This window comes from Etheostoma cragini, chromosome 22 (genome assembly GCF_013103735.1).
Source record: "Etheostoma cragini isolate CJK2018 chromosome 22, CSU_Ecrag_1.0, whole genome shotgun sequence".
Classification (NCBI taxonomy): domain Eukaryota; kingdom Metazoa; phylum Chordata; class Actinopteri; order Perciformes; family Percidae; genus Etheostoma; species Etheostoma cragini.
The window spans coordinates 6,426,081-6,446,185 of NC_048428.1; the positions used below are offsets into that span (position 1 = coordinate 6,426,081).

The window sequence follows — 20,105 nt, forward strand, 5'->3', positions numbered from 1 at the left end:
AGCAGTAGTTTAAGTGCCCTTTATGTTGCAATCCCTGGAACTATTGCTAACAACACTGATATAAAAGGCAGCCAAACATACAGAGGCACTGTCAAAAGTTTTGCGTTTCGACCAAAGGCTCTGGGGACCCTTAAAGGTCTAATGTGTGGGAATTACTCCCATCTGGCGTTGAGATCATATATCGCAATCAACTCTCTCGCACCACGCAGTTCAAAGTACAGTGGCCTTCTCTTGCTCTTTTCAATATCCTTTTTCTGGGCGAAGAAGAAGACTCCCGTTCCTAAAGTTTGGATTTTTTAAGATGTGTGCCCCTCCATGTTTCCTTCTTTAAACTAGCCGGGCTGGGAAACTACTGGGGCTGAGTGCTAGAGTGGTTGCCTGCCAATCGGAAGGTTGGTGGTCCCTGGCCCTGCAGTCGCATGTCAAAGTGTCCTTTGGCAAGACACTGAACCCAGAGTTGCCACTGAGGCTGCGCCATCAGAGTGTGAATGTGTGTGAGTGTTTATCTAATGAGCGGGTGGCACCTTGTACGGCAGCCTCGGCCACAGTGTATGAATGTGTGTGAATGGTTCCTGTATAATATTAAAGCGCTTTGAGTAGTTGTTAAGAATAGAAAACTGCTATGTAAATACAGGACATTTACATTTTGATAATGAACAACTAAACACCTTGTACACTGATCCTTTTAGTCCCCAGAACATTTTTTCTGCTTTTTCAAATGTACTTAAAGTTCCTCCAGCCTGTTATCGTCTGGGTTTCCAACTATGTGTAATTATCCGTGACGATTAGGCAAATACATCTGCTGACGCGGTAAAAAGCAACATGACAAGACAGGGCCTGCTGGTGGTTGCAGGGGTGAACACCCTTAGCAGCCGGCAGTTCACTATGCCGCCCTGTTGCACTGCGTTTTAGAAAGATAGCCGCTGTGAAACAATCAGAAATATTGTTTTGTTTCTCTTACAACGGCTCAACCATCTCTTTTTCTCTCGCTTGCTTGCCTGAGACACCCGTTGGCAGCAAATGCAGTTCAGCGTGGTTGCAGGCTCGCACAAATCTCTCTTTTTTTTCTCTCTATCTTTAACAAAAAAATGAGTATTTTGACCCAACCGGTCGTCAGACACCGCCTACCAAGAGCCTGGGTCTGACCAAGGTTTCTGCCTAAAAGGAAGTTTTTCCTCGCCACTGTCGCACTGTTGCTTGCTCTGTAGGAAACTACTAGAACTGTTGGGTCCTTGTGGATTCTGGAATGTTGTCTAGACCTGCTCTATCTGTAAAGTGTCTCGAGATAACTCTTGTTGTGATTTGATACTATAAATAAAATTGAATTGAGTATGGTAGCCAAAAGCAAATCCTTTAAAAAATAAACCTTTACTTGTAATGCTATCAAACAAATGGAAACATTTTCCCATTGTCCTAAAATGTTCATTAATCAATATGAAAGTGCTGCCATGTTTTATGAATGAAGCGGTAGGCGGGTAGCAGCAGCCACACTGTGTGTTTGACCAATCAGCAACGTTCATCCCCGTAAACCCCACCCTGATGGTTCCTGTGTTTTCACAAAGTATTAACCTCCGATGCGAGACTTATTACTGGGGGGGTAAATAGGGCCTGGAAACCGTCTCCAGAACTTTATTTAGACGCTGGTCCCTGTGGTCGAAATGCAATGAGTTACTCAGAAGGTCACCTGATTCCAGTGGGATGTTCCTGAGGTCGAAATGAGGCTTAAGATGCATGTTAGGCTGGCTGAGGCAAACATTTCAGGTGCTTTTCCTTGCTATGCTGTTCACCATCAGCCGTAATCGCCACGGTCGCACTGTTGCTTGCTCTGGAGGAGACTACTAGAACTGTTGGGTCCTTGTAAATTCTGGAGTGTGGTCTGTCTGTATAGTGTCTTGAGATAACTCTTGTTATGAATTGATACTATAAATAAAATTGAATTGAATTGAATTGAATTAATCTGTCCAAACCTACCAACCCCCTCTCCCTCCTCTGGCTGAGCCTGAAGCTAACAGGGAACAATTCCCCATAGCTGCTTATCGCAATGGGGGCTATATAGGATTTAGGGCAGAGCCCTGAAACTGAACTGCGGACTTAACTCTGTGGTGAAAAGACTTGAGTGCAGTTCAGCATGTGAGCAAATGCTTCTGAGAGATGAAGAAAGACTGCAGAGAAAATGTGTGTGTTCACTTTCCCTCTGACCTTTCTTCACCATGCGGGCAGCCACAGTGAACTGGGTGGAGTCATTGGCGGCTCCATGGCCTTTCATCTTCCAGGCCTCCTCTTGGGCTACTATCAGCTCTTTCCTCTCCTGGATGGACATGTGAGCCTCCATCCCCTGGCACTCCATCTCAGCCTCAACTATTCTCTACGAAAAGAGAGACAGGAGGAGAGAGAAGCTGATGAAAAGAAAGCCAACTCAGGGTACAACACTGTAACATATCAGTTTGTGATGTTCAATGCAGTCCAGCTGCCATTTTCGGAGTAGGTGACTATCTAACTGTATCCAAATCAGTACTTTTTGTTAGGATTTTTCTAGAAGGACTGTGGAAATTGAACAGTAGTACAAAAGGGAAATTGAACTCTTACATTGCCATTTGCGGTTTGTGACAAATGTTTATATGTGGAATTTATGGAAAGATGTGGAAAGAGCAGGCCAAAGTCACAAACAGACAAAGTAGGAGGGACACCAAACCGCACTGATTCATACACAGGAAGCATATTAATTCACATTAAATCACATTAAAAGCAAGCTGTTTAACAACCTCCACAGGGAAATGATGGATTTTTTTACTTTGCACATGATTTCAGAAACTTTTTAGTGCCACCATAATGTAAACAAAAGAAATTGTTAAAGGGAAGACAAAGAACAATAGCAGAAAGTGTCCTTTAGTGACCAATGATAACATAACTCATTTGGTGCCAATTTTGATTCAAGTGTGTTTGTGTGTGTGTGTGTGTGTGTGTGTGTGTGTGTCTGTGAGTCTGTGTGTCTCTCTGTCTCTGCTACTAGCCACTAGGGAGGGCGGAGCTGGGGGATTTGCTAGAGCACTGTATATAGCACTGTATTGGGTCACCTTCCGTCTCCAGGGGTGTCTCTCATCCACTTGCATGGGTCTGGGAGATCTGGTGGTCTTCACAACCAGAGAGGTGAATAAAGAAGGTAAGAAAAGATGAGGATTTAGGGATAAGGATTAAAAAAAAAAAAGATGTTTGTCCAAGCTCTGCACAAGTGTGAGACGCTACAGGACCTGCCATGCTGACTTTATAGTCAAAGAGACAAAGCTTTGGGACGTGGATTTTTAGTGTCATAAAAGAGGAGCAGGCTGGCTGTAAACAACTGAACATAATGTGCACATGCCACAACTGTTCTGCCTGCATGGTTGGGGCTGAGTGAGGGGACTTGACAGATTGGTGGTCAGAGCATGTGAGCGGAGTGAGGCAGTGAGAATTTCCGCGGTTCGCTCAAGGAGCTGATCATTCCCTTCATTCTCCCGCTCAAAGGCACTCCCGGTCACTACATGGTCAACACAGATTTCCCCCTTGTTCCATTCAAAAAAGAAAAAGAAAAAAAAAGCTGTGTTGTGTTTATCAGATGAACTGCGTCAAACATCCCTTAATGCCTGTAGCAGCAATAAGTCAGCTGGATGGTGGTGGAATGGAAAGGAGAAGCAGAAGCAGCGCGCCCGTCTGCATGTACTGTGCTGTAGAAACACAGGCTCGGAAATGCTACGAACTCATGGTGTGAGTGGTACCTGCCAAAAAATTGTAGAGAGGGAGATAAGGCAATGCTCCAACATTTAAAAAATCCGCTCTGAGCTCCATCCAAAATCCCCCCGCTCGCTTCACTCACATGCTCTCTTGGGGGGTAAAAGGGTTTGTAATGTGAAAGAATGTTGTGCAAAATAACCACACAGGTATGACCGAAGAGCATTTTGGAAAGACTTACTGTTTAGGAAAGATGCACGTTAAAAAAAAATAGGGTTTGTGATTTGTGTATGGATTCCAGAGCTTAGTTAAGTAGGCGGGGAGTAGGGGAAGCAAGCAAAAGAGCAAGCTATGCACATGACAAGAGCAAAACTTCCTACCTGGCTGGCGGACTCGTCAGAGGATGGAGTACAGATCGCAGGCTCAGGTGTAAGAGAGAAAGTAGAGGGAAAGACCGGCTCCTATACAGACAGTCATGGAAAGAAGAAATAGTGTATAAAAGGGGCACATCTGAAGATCTAACACATGAGGATTTACTAGTCTCGGTCGATGCTGGGCAGCCCATACAACCTTCTGTCATAGTTATGACATCATCATGGCCCATTATGAGGGGTAATCAGACATTTGACATCAGGGTTACCTTGAATTGAGCTTGAAGCCAATTTATAACAGATAGCCTATGGAATGAACACGGTGTGAAGACAGAGGTGGGCAATGCCTTTTGGGACCCCCCCCCCCCCGCGTAACATTGCCAACATTAAGAACATCCCATTTCAAAATGATGCAGAAAAACTAGTCCATGCATTGATTGCTTCAGGGCTGGACTACTGTAATTCCTTACTATCTGGTTGCTCAAATAAGTCCCTTAAGACTCCACAGCTAATCCAGAACACTGCAGCGCGTGTTTTGTCAGGAACTTTTAAAAGAAAACATATTTCTCTTGTATTAGCTTCTCTGCTTTGGCTTACTGTAAAATCCAGGATTGAACTTAAAATCCTTCTCATGACCTACTAAGCTCTTTACAGGTCAGGCATCATCATATCTTAACTCAATTCAGTTTTATTCATACTATCAATTCATAACAAGATTTATCTCAAGACACTTTACAGATAAGGTCTAGGTCTAGACCACATTCTATAATTTACAAGGACATAACAATTCTAATAATTCCACCAAGAGCAAGCATTTAGTGTGACAGTGGTGAGGAAAAACCCCCATTAAGGAAGAAAGCTGACAGACCCAGGCTTTTGGTAGGTGGTGTCTGATGGTGCCAGTTGGGGGTGTAATGAATAGTGGCAATAATAATCTCAATAAAGATAATGGAACAGTGACTAGAATTAGTAGTTTGTAGTAGTTCTTGGAATAGCAGGGCACTGCAGGGCGTTACAGGACGTAGCAGGACTTTGCAGGGCACCGCAGAGCGTAGCAGGATGTAACAGGGCATCGCAGGACGTGTAGCAGAACCATGGCAACATCTGCAACCATTATTTTGGTGCCTCTCTAATCTAAGGAAACATGCTGGGTGAAAAACAAGAACATAACTCCCCAGAGGTGGTTTAGTAACAATTATTTCTGGGACAAGGATGCACACAAATGAAAAGAGAGGAGAGAGAAGCTCAGTGTGTCAAAGGACTAAGCTCCTAGTACCTAACTGTCACTCTAGAGCACTGCACTCCCAGAATGCAGCATTACTTGTGGTTCCTAGAGTCTCTAAAAGTAGAATGGGAGCCAGAGCCTTCAGCTATCAGGCTCCTCTCCTGTGGAACCAGGTTCCAGTTTGGGTTCAGGAGGCAGACACTGTCTCTAGATTTGAAAGTAAACTAAAAACTCTCCTCTTTGATAAAGCTTATAGTTAGGGAGTGAGGAGTCGTAGCATTTGCCTAGACCGGCCTGGGGAGGGTGTTTATCTGCAGACATGGCACCCCTTCTCTTCTCTGCTTCTCTTTATAGTCGTCAGATTAATCTACCAGCCCTTATGGAGCTGGCTCAGGTTTGCCTTTGAGCAGCTCTTTGTTATGCTGTTGTAGACTGCTGGGGGACTATCTTTGACACACTGACAGCTCCTCTCTCCTCTCTTTCCAACTTTGTGCAGTCATGTCCCAGAAATGATTGCTACTACCTTAGCTCTGGGGAGCTTATTCCTCAGTCCTTCCTGAGTCCTCTTGAATATTATAATCAGCCTTAAAAAAAATCATTTTATTTTTGTCATAAGCATGCAAACTCCACGTCACTAAACCCATGCATTCACAGAAATTACTAGATGATTATAGTTAGAGACAATTGCACCTTAACCGTACAGAAGCACAGAAAACACATCCACAGAAAGTAAGACTGCAGGAGAAATCCTTGACACAGGCATCATTCTGAAACCCAACAAGCAGTGGTGGAATCCCCTTCACCATGACACACAGTGAGAGAGAGAGAGAGAGAGAGAGAGAGAGAGGTGCTACAGCATTGTGAACAGTCACCGCGTTTAGCAAGTGAGTGGGGGTGTTACAGTAGCAAAACACACACACACACACTTAAATGCAGTTATGGATCTAAAATTGAGCTCAATAATCCAATTGAAACACACTTGATATATCCCACCGCTGTGTGTGATTCCGGCCTTACCCATAGCAGGTCGGACACAGCCAACTCATCGATCACCATCTGTGCTTCATCGTCCTACAGACAAGCAGCCGCGGGAGAGAAGGGACATGTTTGCTGAAGGCTCTGTTGTCTTGAAAATAACGTCATGGCCAAATCACAGGATCTCACATTTTTTAAACGCAATTTGCACTTTCTGAAGTGTTCGGTTTCATTTTGGGACCCTTTCAGTTGCTACATTCTTACTGTGGTGAACAATACCAAGACTACAGTATGTTTGGTGAAACAACATTAGTCTCCATAAAAGAAGATGCCCTTGGTTAGAACACTGGAAGTCTTTATTTGCTCTGCTGTTATTATTGCTTGACTCTGCAGAGTTATGTATCTGCCTGATCTTTAGTGTTGCTCGCCTTTGATTTAAAACACGGCATAGTGTCCGGATGAATGAGAGGATGAAAACAAAATGAACACCATCAACCGTCCTTCCCCTTGACTTCTACTTCTTAGCCAGCACTAAAACCAGATTTAAAAAATATCTTTTTTCTATATTTGAATAAAAACATCATGCTTGGCATCAGAGCATTAAAAGTTAAACTCTTCCTGACCCTAAAACTAAGCTCAAAATGTTTTCTGTGCTGTAACGGCAGAGCTGTTGACCCGAGCTGAACCAACCCTGATAAAGAGCTGGAAAGAAAAACAGCCGCTGCTGTGGAAGGTAGCGGTTTGAATATGTCTAAACAGAGAGGAACGTGTACCATCCCACCCTCACCCTCCTCTTAAAAACAAACAAGAGAACGCCAATACAGAAACGCACTCAACATGCAGAGGAGGAAATAAGGTTTATTTTAAAAGTAAAGGACATGCAAACAAAGACAAAGGCAAACAGAAGAATGAAAAGTTACATGTAACATGCAGATCAGTGGAAAGAACGGATGAAGCCAGAAAGGTGAAATAGAGAGGCTGCATTACACTGGACAGTTAGTCAGGTTTCCTACACTGCTGACAAAGTAATTCACTTCATAAACGTTGCATTTCAATGTACGTGTTATTTAGACAAAATTAGGCTTTTTATATCCATCTTAATGTACTCTAATCTTGACCTTTATTCACAACAGTAGCAGACAAATGGAAATTCTAGAGACATTTTAAACTATTTGTATGGAAGGCTTTGGCTGCAGATATTTAAAAAGGGAAATTCCATTTTTCATTTTTTGCACAAATAATGTAGGATCCAAGTAACATTTTATAATCCAATTCTGATTTGAATTATCATGGTTTAAATACCTAGCAAAATTCATTTTTAGTCTGCTCGTCAGCGTAACATTGACGTGTTAAAAATAGATGAATCCCGTTTCAACTTGAAATTGAAAACTGCAAACTGGACTTTTACATTGGAATTACATACACTAAAACATACTTACAATTGAATTTTAGGCCATATATATGTATTTTCAAACATAGTGTAATCGATGAATTGAACAACGTAATTTTACAAGTTTAATTATAATATATTTTGTTTAGTCATGCATCTTGCAGGCACCATGAAAAAATAGCTTGCAATTTCATTAAACTATTACTTTTTGATATTGGCAGCCATACACTTCCATACCAATGGAATGAAAAAGCATGCTCTATGAAATAATGTTTAAGTGATCTGAACTGAAGATAAATGCAGATTAACTGCAAGCACAAAAAAAACATCCAACAGCTGTGTATGAGACAAAACAGTGGAGAGAGACAAAGACACCAAAAGACAGACGTGGACAATACACAACCTCTCTGTTTAGAGACATCCCAAAAAAATGTTACAATTGCAGGTTTCTACTGCCTTAATTGTTCAATGGCTGTCTGACTTTTGACATTGCTTTGACTCTAGAGCATGTGTCAAAATCAATTCCAGCCCCTCGCAGATTTTGATCCGCCCCGCATAGCAAGTTAGGTCCATAATAATTTTTGGCCCACCTAGTTTTGGTCACTTTTCCAACAGTTTTGCCATATTTCATGACGTTTGTTGACACGTTTTCCGAGTAAAGCCCCCATGTTTTTATTTTCCACTGTGGCACGTGGTGAAATTGAGTTTGACACGTGCTCTAGAGTTACACGTCAGCAGAAGAAGAGCGTCTCCTAAACTCAGTTTAATAAACCGCCCGACTTCAGAGGCTTGCCGTCATAATGCGACACTGCAGAGCAAATCAAATTACTGAAGCCTGCCACTGTATTAGTGCTGCATTCAAGTCCCATGGGCTGAAGTTCTCATGTGTTCTTACTAGGGCTGCACGATTTGGAGAAAAAAACATATTGTAATGATTTACAATACTGCACTTACAAATGCAATATAATGTATCAGGAGTTTACTTGATGATCAAGGACAATGCAGAAAATAGGCTACTGAAACTTTAGGTATTTTTTTACTTGAACATACAAGTTAAACAATCATAAGAAGTAATGCGAAGACAAAAATGTGCAATACTTAACTTAATATTTTACAAATTTAATAAACAATACACAAATTCCAATTAAATTAATCCATTTTGTATGGCCTCGTTAACGATGATATTCAAGATGCGGGTAATATAATGACAGTGATTAAGTCAAAGTATATTTAAACCGCTTCTTAAAGTCTTCATGTTCTGAACTTTAGAGGGCAGATTCAATGTTGATTCAACACAGCAGCATAAATCAGGCATTAGCAAGAGCAAGAATGATGAGTGTTGAGTGACATCATTGCCTGAGCGTAAAAGCAAAAGGCAAAAGAGAACGCAAAGACGTAAAGTTATAAAGTCAAACGTTTTTTTTTTTTTTTTTTTTTAAACGGTAATGAGTTCCCCCAGCCTGCCTATGGTTCCCCAGTGGCTAGAAATGGTGATAGGTAGAAACGGAGCCCCGGGTATCCTGCTCTGGCTTTGAGAAAACGAAAGCTCAGTCGGGCTGATCTGGAATCTTGCCCCTTATGAGGTCTCCTTTCTCTGCTTTGCCCGTCCATGAGAGAGAGACATCATGGCTTTTAAACGAGCAAAGTGGCAGTTGGTCAAGGCCACACCCCCCAGCGTCCACCTTCACCCCCCTCTCGCCTCCTCAAAAGCTACAGACTCAGAAATGGCATAGACTAAAGCTCATTGTGGGACTGGCTCTAGTGGCTGGAATTCTGCACCAAGGCTGAATTTTTGGAAAGGGACTTCAGATCCACTATTAGGGGACCACTAAGGTCTATATAAAAGAGACTTCAGATAACAGTATTAGGGGACCACTAAGGTCTATATAAGAGAGACTTCAGATACAGTATTAGGGGACCACTAAGGTCTATATAAAAGAGACTTCAGATACAGTATTAGGGGACCACTAAGGTCTATATAAAAGAGACTTCAGATACAGTATTAGGGGACCACTAAGGTCTTTATAAAAGAGACTTCAGATACAGTATTAGGGGACCACTAAGGTCTATATAAAAGAGACTTCAGATACAGTATTAGGGGACCACTAAGGTCTATATAAAAGCATCGAAAGAACACCATGTCATGTGACCTTTAATACGGTGGGTCAAGTGAAGGCTGTTACAAACCGGTGAATGAAGCAGAGTGTTTGTTTAAAGAGACAGGCTGCAGAAATGATCCGGCAAGTAAGTTGGGCTGTTTGTTTTGTGTTTGGAAATTAACGGAACTGTGCAAACCACACCAGAGGAGCTGAAATCTAGTAAAGTTAGGGGGGAAAAAAAATTGAGATATTTGTCAAGAATCAAGTTATTGTTTTAATGAATTGTATATCTTGCTACCATCAACCCAAACAAATATATTTTAAAGAAAACATGGATGCACAAATGTTATTCAGCGGCACTAATCGGTTGTATTTTGCGTGGGAAACATATTGGCGAGTGGAATATCTGAAAGGCTGGTAGCTTGAAAAATCTACTAGCCATGTTGAATGGTGAACAGAAAAGTTCATTTAAAGCCGAGACTGCAATGCACACAGTGGCACGCACACAGCACTCATTTTTGTTTACTTAAATCGCACAATATTTGCAGTTATGTAACACTGCGATTAGACTAATCGTGCAGCTCAAGTCTGAACTGGTATTGAAGATGCCATGATTGGAATTTGAACCATACTATAAGCTTCTGATGAGTAGTACTAGTAGTAGTTCAAACACGACACTCTACCATCTTTTAAACATGACATGGTTGGAGCATACAGTCATAAGTGCATGAAAAACACGACGTAAGAGACATTAGACGACCGGCCGTCTCAGGCACGTCTGTGGATGTGTTCAGTCAGCAGTGAGTGTGCAGGTCAGTGGGTTACCTTCTTCTTGAAGCTCTGCTCCAGTTCCCAGTGCTGAGCGTGCTGGTCGCCCACGGCAACCTTCGCCACATCCTGCTTCTTATTGATCCTGTTCCTCCAGTCTGCCTCGCCGCTCTTCTTCAACAAGGCCACTCTGGGGAGGACAGAAAGCAGAGGGAGAGTTACACTTCAGAGGGGAGAAAATACAGCCCACGTATAAAATATGCTTAAAGGTGCCCCGCCACACAAAAACGTTTTTACTTGCATTTTTGAAACATGTTAGGTCCATGTGTTTGTGTTATGTAGTGAATGTGAAAATGAACTGCTACCTCCTCTGTCAGCTCTAGCCACTGAAAAGAAATCATTTGGATGCAGTGTTGACAGTCTTGTTAGTACTTGGAATACCTCATGGACTTCTTCTAGGACAATTACAAATATTTAGCCAATCCCAAATAAAAAACGAAATGCACAGAATCCATACCATCAGCACACTGATACTAGATGTGTAGAGTCAATAGAACAGTGCATGGCGTGAAGACAGACCCTTTATACAAGGTTACTGCAACGTTAGTCTATATCCACATCGTTCTCCTTCCCGGATTGCTCCGGTGCCGCTAGAAATTTTGGACTGTGGTTACCTGCTCCTCAGATCTCTGCAGGGTAAATCCAGACAGCTAGCTAGACCATCTGTCCAATCGGAGTTTTCTCTCGCACGACTAAAACAACCTTTGAATGTACATATGTTCCACCAAAATAAATTCCTTCCCGAGGCTATTTTTGCTAAGGCACCACGGCTCTGCCCGGGACTTAGTGTCGTTTATCCAATTGTGATTGGTTTAAAGAAAGGACGACAAACCAGGGCATGTTTTTGTCCCATTCTGGAATCCTACACTATTTCAACGTTGGCACGTTGCAAAAATACTAACTTTGCTTCCTCTAGGCTTTTAACTCAACCCATCACAACTAAAAACAGGGACGCCGTCCCGCATCCTTTTTGTCTCATCTACAAGACTGTTTGTAATGAAGACAGCAAACACTAAGCAGAGGCCGACAGCATGCCACATAGCTGCCACAGTTAGACATTTTGTTAAGTTCTGAATAAACAGACTGCCGACAGTTAAACACAATTAGACATAAAGATCACTTAGAGATGTTGGTGTAACTTTAAACAAAAGAGGTAAAGAAATAGAAAAGGCGCTGGGATTTGTTTTAGCTAAAGTAAATGTAGGCCAAACAGAGTGGGAAGTGGGCTCTATGAAAAAGACCAACATAAAACTAAAAATTAAGACATGTACAGCTGTTAGACCTGTAACATTATACCATAATTGTCTAATTGTCGATGTTTTTACATAATGGAAGCTTCTGTGTTTAACTGCATTTCGTTTCTAACCCCAACCGGCCCGTCAGACACCGCCTACCAAGAGCCTGGGTCTGTCCCGGGTTTCTTCCTAACCACTGTCTCACTGTTGCTTGTTCTGGAGGAAACTACTAGAACTGTTGGGTCCTTGTAAATTGTGGAGTGTGGTCTAGACCTACTCTATCTGTAAAGTGTCTCAAGATAACTCTTGTTAGGAATTGATACTATAAATAAAACTGAATTGAATTGAATTTCCAACATTAGCTTAGGTCTTAAGGCGTATGACTGGTAATTGTTGACTTTGTTTGTATATGCCAAATTGTAATTATATAAGTGAATACTGATCAGACCATATATTTTATTATTTCAATTGTAAGCATTTTACCCTATACTAGTTCCCAGCAACAAAAACAAAAGGGGGATATAGTTAGAAAAATGCTTTATGATAATAAATATATAAATAAATAAATAAATACCTGCAGAACAGGGACATGGAAGTAGCTCTTTTGGAGATTATGGTCAACTAGTGTGTGTTGTAGCAGTGTTTTGCCATTGAGAATGAGCTAGCATGCTACGGTTAGCCACCTCGTCTCGGCTAGTTACGTAGAAAGCCGTACATATTTTGAACAGCTCACCTGGAGACTGAAGGCAGACAGTCAGAAACCGTATCTTACTCAAAACAGCATGGATGGTTTATTTCAAGTTTGTATGCGTGTGGAAGCATCATCAACACAAAATAAAAACCCGAATCCCAGAAAAAGTGATTTCTTTCATAATATGGGCACTTTTATAGGTAGTGTTCCTATGTTATTACATTATCTGGGTCACATAACAGGGATATACCCAAAAGATTTATCCTGGAATTCATTCAAAACTTTAATTAGTTTAAAAAAGTAGTAAATAAATGAATATTTTGTGACTGAAAGAAACAATTATATTGCTAATCGCAATTTCAGAGACAATAAATTGTACAGCAACATTTGGAATTGTTACAGCTCTATAGCTAGTCTATTAAATGACTTCTGGAAAACACATGGAAGATTCAAAGATCACATACTGAAGCATAGTGTGAACAGATGTTTCAGTTATTGAGCTCTTCTCTCTGAGTAGGGAGCAGACAGGACCCATATTGGAGGGGTCAGTGTGTTGGCAGTGCCCTCTGACCCTCTAACAACCGCCCCTCTGTGACCCAGTGAGGGGACGTCTTGTTTTCTCTCGGGGGCTGTGCAACACCGCCCAAAAAACAGGAAGAACGTTACAGTGAATCAATGTTGCCAGCTGGGTCTGGAACACTGATCCGGTCTCCAGGAAAACTCTCTGAAAATGGGAGAGAGTCATTGCTGTCGTGACTAGTGTTGGGCATCTTTTTGATTTTACCAACTCTGATTCATTCTTTTCAATTCCGGTTCTATATATTTCCAAATGATTCCAATTAAAAAAAACAATTCCATTGGAATCGTAATTTCCAAGTTGGATCTCGATGCCCAATCCTAGTTGTGACATGGTAAAAAACATGTGGAAAACTGGAGCACACTGGAACAGGCAAAACACACTTTAACACCAGTTTACATGTACTCACATTATGTCATCAATCAATTCAGAGTGACCCCTGCCTGCTGTGTTTACAGTCAAACCAGCAGACAAAGCTTGTTAACACAATGTCACATAACGAGACTTATGTAATCACTTCATGTGTCAGGGAATCCAATACTGAGCTTCAGTTAAAAGTCAAAGTTGAAATGTAAACCATGAACAACCAAGTACATTTAAAATGCACTGCACTGATTTAATGATGGACAACAAGAATGTAGGTTGTGTGCTTAAGTAACAATATGCCATTTTTTCTTTCTGTCTGGAGAAATCCAGTATTGTATTGTGTGTGTAGCAAAGCCTGTTCTTCCTCTGTGACATAAAGCTCCATCACTGTCCAAAAATGTAAAAACACATCAGAAAGCCACACTGTGGCACTGGGTGACATGATGCTTCATTACCATAAACACACACGGTTTACATTACTCCTGTTTGAGTAATGTGGTTTACAGTGTGCCATCTGTTTGGGTATATGTTCATGACCTGAGTCTTACATCTTCAGAATGAGAATGAGAGCCACAGGCAGGTAGGTCTAGACGGACAAACAAATTGTTGGATTTGGTCTTCCATATGATTTGTGGAGAATAACAAAAACATATAATATCATCATCTATCAAATGTAACAAATTCGGATGCTTAAAAAATGCTACATCATTATGGAATGACCAGATTCTGCAGGCCCACAGGATTCCCTGCAAAATTCTTAAGGAAATGATATCCATTTATTTCATTTAATTAGATTCATGTATTACATTGCCAAGCACTGAAGAGCTTGAGTATGAATGTAGTCCATTCAATTCCTTCCAAACCAGCACACTGTTATAGGAGTGGATATTCCACTCTTTGTCCTGGGGAGTATAGCAGCAGTGGCTGGAAATGAAAAAAACAACGCACTTACTCCCTCTCCCTCGCCCTCACAATCTCATTTTCTGTCTCCATTTAACCCACATTTCAAGCAGAGAATGAAAGGGAATCTAGTCTCACTGCCAGTCCTTTCTCTGGCTAGGTCTACATAGCGTTTTGGGATTGGAGAAAAACGTGCTCTGGTTGGTTGTATTTGTTTGAACAATCACAATCGTCTTGGGCAGCGCTAAGAGCCGGACGGAGCAACGATGCCTCTGAAAAATAGCCCCACGAAGAAACTTGTCTCGGTGGATTGGAACACGTGTTCAAAAGTTCTTTTAGTCATTCAACAGAAAACTCAGATTGGACAGATAGTCGAGATAGCTGTCTGGATTTACCCTGCAAAGATCTGAGGAGCAGTTAACCATGGAATACAAACACAAAGAAAGAGGAAAGTAACGAACATCCAGCCTAAAAATGAGGGACATCCGGTGGATCTTCCAGCCGGTACAGAAGAAACCCCCTAATGAATGGTTGTTGATATAGTTTACTGACCATCCGATCCAAAAGGAGTATATTTTAGGCCAAGATGATGTTAATAGCATTCAGATTAGACAGACTTTTTACCAGTACATGCAAATGGCAATACGTAGAGAATAGAAACATTCAGAATGCACAAAAAAGAAGAAAACAGCAGCAGACCACAGCACCAGGCCCACCTCTCTTTGATGGACATATGTCTGGCCATCATCATGTTGCACAGCTCGTCTTCCTCCACCGGCTGACCCAGGCCGTCTGTGTGTGTGTCTACCGCAGGAGGCCGACACACGCTGCTGGGCGAACCAGATGACGTCACCGCAGTGGACTCCGGCAGCTCTGGGAGCACACACACGTACAGTGGAGTGAATAAATTCAATAACTTGACAGCAGCACATACATGTTAATAGTTTCCACTGGTGCTGGGTATCATTTAAAAGATTACGACACCAGTACCCTTAGCGTGATATTAATATTTGATCATTTTATTTTCTACTTCATTCGTTTCCCATCATGTGAAAAGAAGCATTTATCTGCAAAAATGAACACCACAAGGATTTTAACGCAAATTAATTTGGAAGGTGTTCAAATATTGTGTGAAACTGTACATCTCTGTCAAATATAATGCACTCGACTTCACCAAACTGCAGACTGTATGTGTAGCCGCTGCGGTATTGGGCCAATCAAACGTCGCATCAAATCGAAAAACACTTGTGGTAATTGGCTCCAAGCAAAACCATACAAATAGTGATTTTTTTCTACATCTTGATACAAAACGGATAGAATGTAGGCATTGTTTGAATGTAGAAGTTCCAATACTACTTGGTAGTGGGTTATTTTATGATGGACTAGATTTTTTTTATTAGGAAGGGCATTAAGAAAAAAGAAAAGATGTTAAACATGATTGAAAGTTCATTCTGCAAATGGATCCATGTATCAAACTCCTGATATTTACATATATACACATCTATATATACAGTATACATCTCTCTAAATAATGCAATATCCCAAAAGGTTCATGACTAGAGGATTTTGCATTACAGTACAGTCATGGCTCTAACAGTGCAAACTAAGCAGCACAAAACAGCGTGGGAGCCGATGTCTTTCATGCTTACCAAGAGGCTCTGTCTGCCTGTGAGAAGCAGCGCAGACACTCTTTCACGGCTTCAAACCTCCGTGCCACAGCTGTAATCAAATAACCCACGCTGTTTGTAGAAACGCTGCAGCTCGCTTGTCGAGGCACTACTGCCTGGTTTTTGGTCTTTGCATCCACACTGCTCTATCGCGCCAAAATAAAAGACAACAATCATCTGATCTGAGTGATTTTTTTGCTCTCCAACAGGTTGTACACTTACTACAGAGACAGTAAAAGTGTTTGGCTCGGAGTTACTGCCGCTCAGACATAAAGGAAGCTGAAAACCACAACCTGAATGTCACATTGTCACAGATGCAGGAAATGTGGTTGAATGAGAAATGGTTGACGACTGTGGACTGAAAGTGACTCCAGTGTTTATTTAGTGTCACAATTTGCTTTTTAAATATTTAAAAGGCCATTTTCACTCTCCTATCAGGCCTCACATGACAATATTTTGACAACTGCAACATGGCGAGGTTGGACGCCCAGATAGCTCAGTTGGTATAGCGAGCGCACAAATATAGAGGTTTACTCCTCGACGTAGCAGCCGCGGGTTCAATTCAGACCTGCGGCCATTTGCTGCATGTCATTCCCCTTCTCTCTCCCCTTTGATATCTTCCCCTGTGCTTTCAAAAATAAAGGCTGAAATTGCCCCCCAAAAAATCCATGAAAAAAATAAATTAAAAATACATGCTGAGTTTTAGCATGTATAATGTTTACCATGTTCATCATCTTAGTTTTGTGTGTTAGCATGCTAAAATTAGCACATGATCTGGAACTGGCCGTGGTATTATTTTACTCTTACAGATGGCTCATTAAATATATAAAAGCCATCCAGAATCACTTTCGTGTTTTCTGTTAAAGGACACTGATATCCAACATACACTCACTGAGCACAAGTTTGAAAGCAGAAAGTAAAAAATATCCCCCCCGGACAATCAGATCCAGGACCATTAGACTAAAAACAGCTTTTACCCCTAGGGAGTCAATAGCACAAACCCTCCTTTCCATCTCCTTCCGCTATGAAGACTTGTATGCAATAAACCCCAAACAACTGGACATGCAATGACCTCATGTACTGTATAAAGTGCCACTTCATCATGCTTATTTATTTATTTATTTATTTATCTATCTTTCCATTTTACTGTTTCCATTTTCTATTTCTGTCTGTAATTTTAAATGTCATATTCAGAGCTGCTTAACTGTGTTCCGTTGGTGGAAAACAATAACAATAAAAATCTATTCTATCTTTTCGGTTCCCTCTCTACGGTTCTTACCTCCACTGATGGCCCTGCTCTTCTGGCCGTCTGGGTAGTGTGCTTCCTCCCTTAGATACGCCTCCAGCCTCTCCTGGCGCATGTGGCTCTCTGAGCTCTGCACGGCTCTGTCTCCCCACCCTCTGATTAGCCACTCCTCCTCTTCTTTCTCCCTCCTCTCTCTTCCAGTCAGGGGCTGGGGCAGAGCAACCTGCCTGACCGCTCCCTCTGGAGAGGGAAGCTTCCTCTTCCCTGGTCCCTGATCAGCTCCGTCTTCTCCCTGATGGTCCGTGGAGTTCAGGGACCTCCAGGGGGGGGTGTCTGGGTGGTGAGCGGGCAGAGAGCTGTCCGCGCTGGGGGTCACGGGTTGGATCCGGGCTGCTGCTCTGGTTATGTGAATGTCTCCGGCATGGTCAGTGGAGACAGTGCCTTCTCTCAGAGCAGAGGAGGAGGATGACGAAGTGGGGAGGGGTCCCAACCGAGAGCTTGTACCGTTTTGAAGCTGTGTAACGGAGAGGTAAAAAGAGTCAAAGGCAAAGAAAAAAGTGGGTCCGTTTGCCACAGAAGCTGAGAAACAGGTCAGGCAAACTGCACACACACACAAATTGGAGAGAATCATGCTGAATAATCACCGCCTGCCTGACTCACTGTGCTTCCTGAGCATCAAAGGGCAGCCTCACTCATCGGCCATTTGACGCCCACATCACAAAGCCATGCCAACAGCCCCCCACATCCCACACAAAGCATCCTGCTTTAGCCAAAGGACTTAACTTGAACTTCAGTCTGTGAACTGACCTGCCATTTTTTGCAGATTATTAAATGACAAGCAGCAGTTAACATCCATAGAAAGCACCGCACAATCTTGTACGAATGTTCCTTTAACTTCTTAATCGTTGGCTTTAATTTCCTATCCCATGCATCCCCTCCATGAAACAGTTTCAAACGAGTGGATGGAAATGAGCCACTTTCAGTCCGTACGGCGGTGAACAAGAGCTATGGTGCTTTGGTTCTCCTATCCTCCACCACAGAGGCATCTTTCAAACCCTCAGCATCATCCATCCACACATCACAGCCTCCTCATTGACACAGCCGGATGACACATCTGAGTCGGAACTTACTCAGAAGCTGGGAAATTGCACTGTACATCCATAATTAAATCACACAACATGGATACGGGATGCCATACAGCACGTGTTTTACAGAAACACGTGGTCACTTCTGAGAGGAGTGCCCCAGCTGTGTCTCAGGCAAATGCATGGTGATTGTTCGGAGGAGCCTTACTTGTAGGTGCTCTACTGGGCTGTCACACAGCTCCTGTTCATCCCTGACGTCTACGTCTGAAGGCTCCTGGAGCAGAAACATGCACAGGCTACAATGCTTGGTTCACGTATTCTCTTATGTATTCTCTCTCTCTCTCTCTCTCTCTCGTTTAAAGCAGGAATGGGTTACACTGCACCATTTCATATTTTCTTCTTAGTATTGTAATTTTACAATGGCTACTTCTGTCTACCTACGGCATATTTGGCCATTCTGTTGCTCTTTCTGAGGTATGTCACCCTCTTTTCCCATTAAAAGTTTGTTTGTGGAATTTTTCCTGATCCAAATTAATGACTTGTTGAACAGATTGTAAAGCCCTGCCAAATGAGAAGATTTTTGTATCAGCTTTTCCTTTAAATGCATTATGGAGGAGTAGATCAATACCCCTCTCTGAGGCTCACACATTGAATAATCCCTACACACAATCAAATGTAAAAAAACAACAGTTTGTAGTGTTCCAGGGTTAGGTGCAATGTACTCTGGATAAATGACGGTTCATTTCCTGGATAGTTCTGGCGTCAACGGAAGTTCCGCCGGGTGTCCCATCCGTGTTTTTTGTGTTTACGACCAAACTACGGCCGCATTGATGAACAGCAGCCGTATCCTTGGAGCAGCATTACACGCTAAAAATGTCTGATTATTTGGATGGTGCAATAAGGCAGGCCTGCTTGGTTCTTCTGAGGAATGATTGTAAAGATTTAAAAAGAATACGTTTACTCAAGGGCATTTACTCTCTAACTGGGACGTTTTGGGATTTGCTATGGACAAAATACACACGGTGATACACTGGTAAGAGCAAAAGAGGTTTCACCTTGTATCAGCTAATTTAAATAGTTCATGTTTATGTATTGTGTGAACAGTTAAAATGTAAAGGTCCTACAACATGCTGCTTTCTGGATGCTTTTATACAGTGGTGTGAAAAAGTGTTTGCCCCCTTCCTCATTTCCTGTTCCTTTGCATGTTTGTCACACTTAAGTGTTTCGGAACATCAAACCAATTTAAACAATAGTCAAGGACAACACAAGTAAACACAAAATGCAATTTGTAAATGAAGGTGTTTATTATTAAAGGTGAAAACAAATCCAAACCATCATGGCCCTGTGTGAAAAAGTGATTGCCCCCTAAACCTAATAACTGGTTGGGCCACCCTTAGCAGCAACAACTGCAACCAAGCGTTTGCGATAACGTGCAATGAGGCTTTTACAGTGTCCTGGAGGAATTTTGGCCCACTCATCTTTGCAGAATTGTCCTAATTCAGTTACATTAGAGGGTTTTTGAGCATGAACGGCCTTTTTAAGGTCATACCACAACATCTCAATAGGAGGTCAGTCAATAATTCAGGTCAGGACTTTGGCTAGGCCACTCCAAAGTCTTCATTTAGTTTTTTCTTCAGCCATTCGGTGGTGGACTTGCTGGTTTGTTCAGGATCATTGTCCTGCTGCAGAACCCAAGTTCGTTTCAGCTTTAGTACACAAACAGATGGTCGGACATTCTCCTTCAG

At 42.1% G+C, this 20,105-nt stretch overlaps 1 protein-coding gene across 18 annotated transcripts in view; it reads right to left on the reverse strand.

Annotated features, from left to right (window-relative positions):
* The window catches only part of svila (supervillin a), a 118,479-nt gene that overhangs the window by 30,227 nt on the left and 68,147 nt on the right, over positions 1–20,105 (reverse strand). For 13 of the 18 annotated variants that reach the window (XM_034861874.1, XM_034861876.1, XM_034861875.1 and 10 more), the window contains 8 exons: positions 18,569–18,634; positions 17,309–17,789; positions 15,079–15,235; positions 10,591–10,723; positions 6,319–6,372; positions 4,086–4,166; positions 3,075–3,131; positions 2,200–2,365 (listed from right to left, as the gene is read on the reverse strand). In XM_034861874.1, coding sequence (XP_034717765.1) covers positions 2,200–2,365; positions 3,075–3,131; positions 4,086–4,166; positions 6,319–6,372; positions 10,591–10,723; positions 15,079–15,235; positions 17,309–17,789; positions 18,569–18,634 — 1,195 coding nt within the window. The remainder of the gene's footprint in view (positions 1–2,199; positions 2,366–3,074; positions 3,132–4,085; positions 4,167–6,318; positions 6,373–10,590; positions 10,724–15,078; positions 15,236–17,308; positions 17,790–18,568; positions 18,635–20,105) is intronic. The other 5 variants (XM_034861868.1, XM_034861865.1, XM_034861864.1 and 2 more) reach the window with 4 other exon arrangements.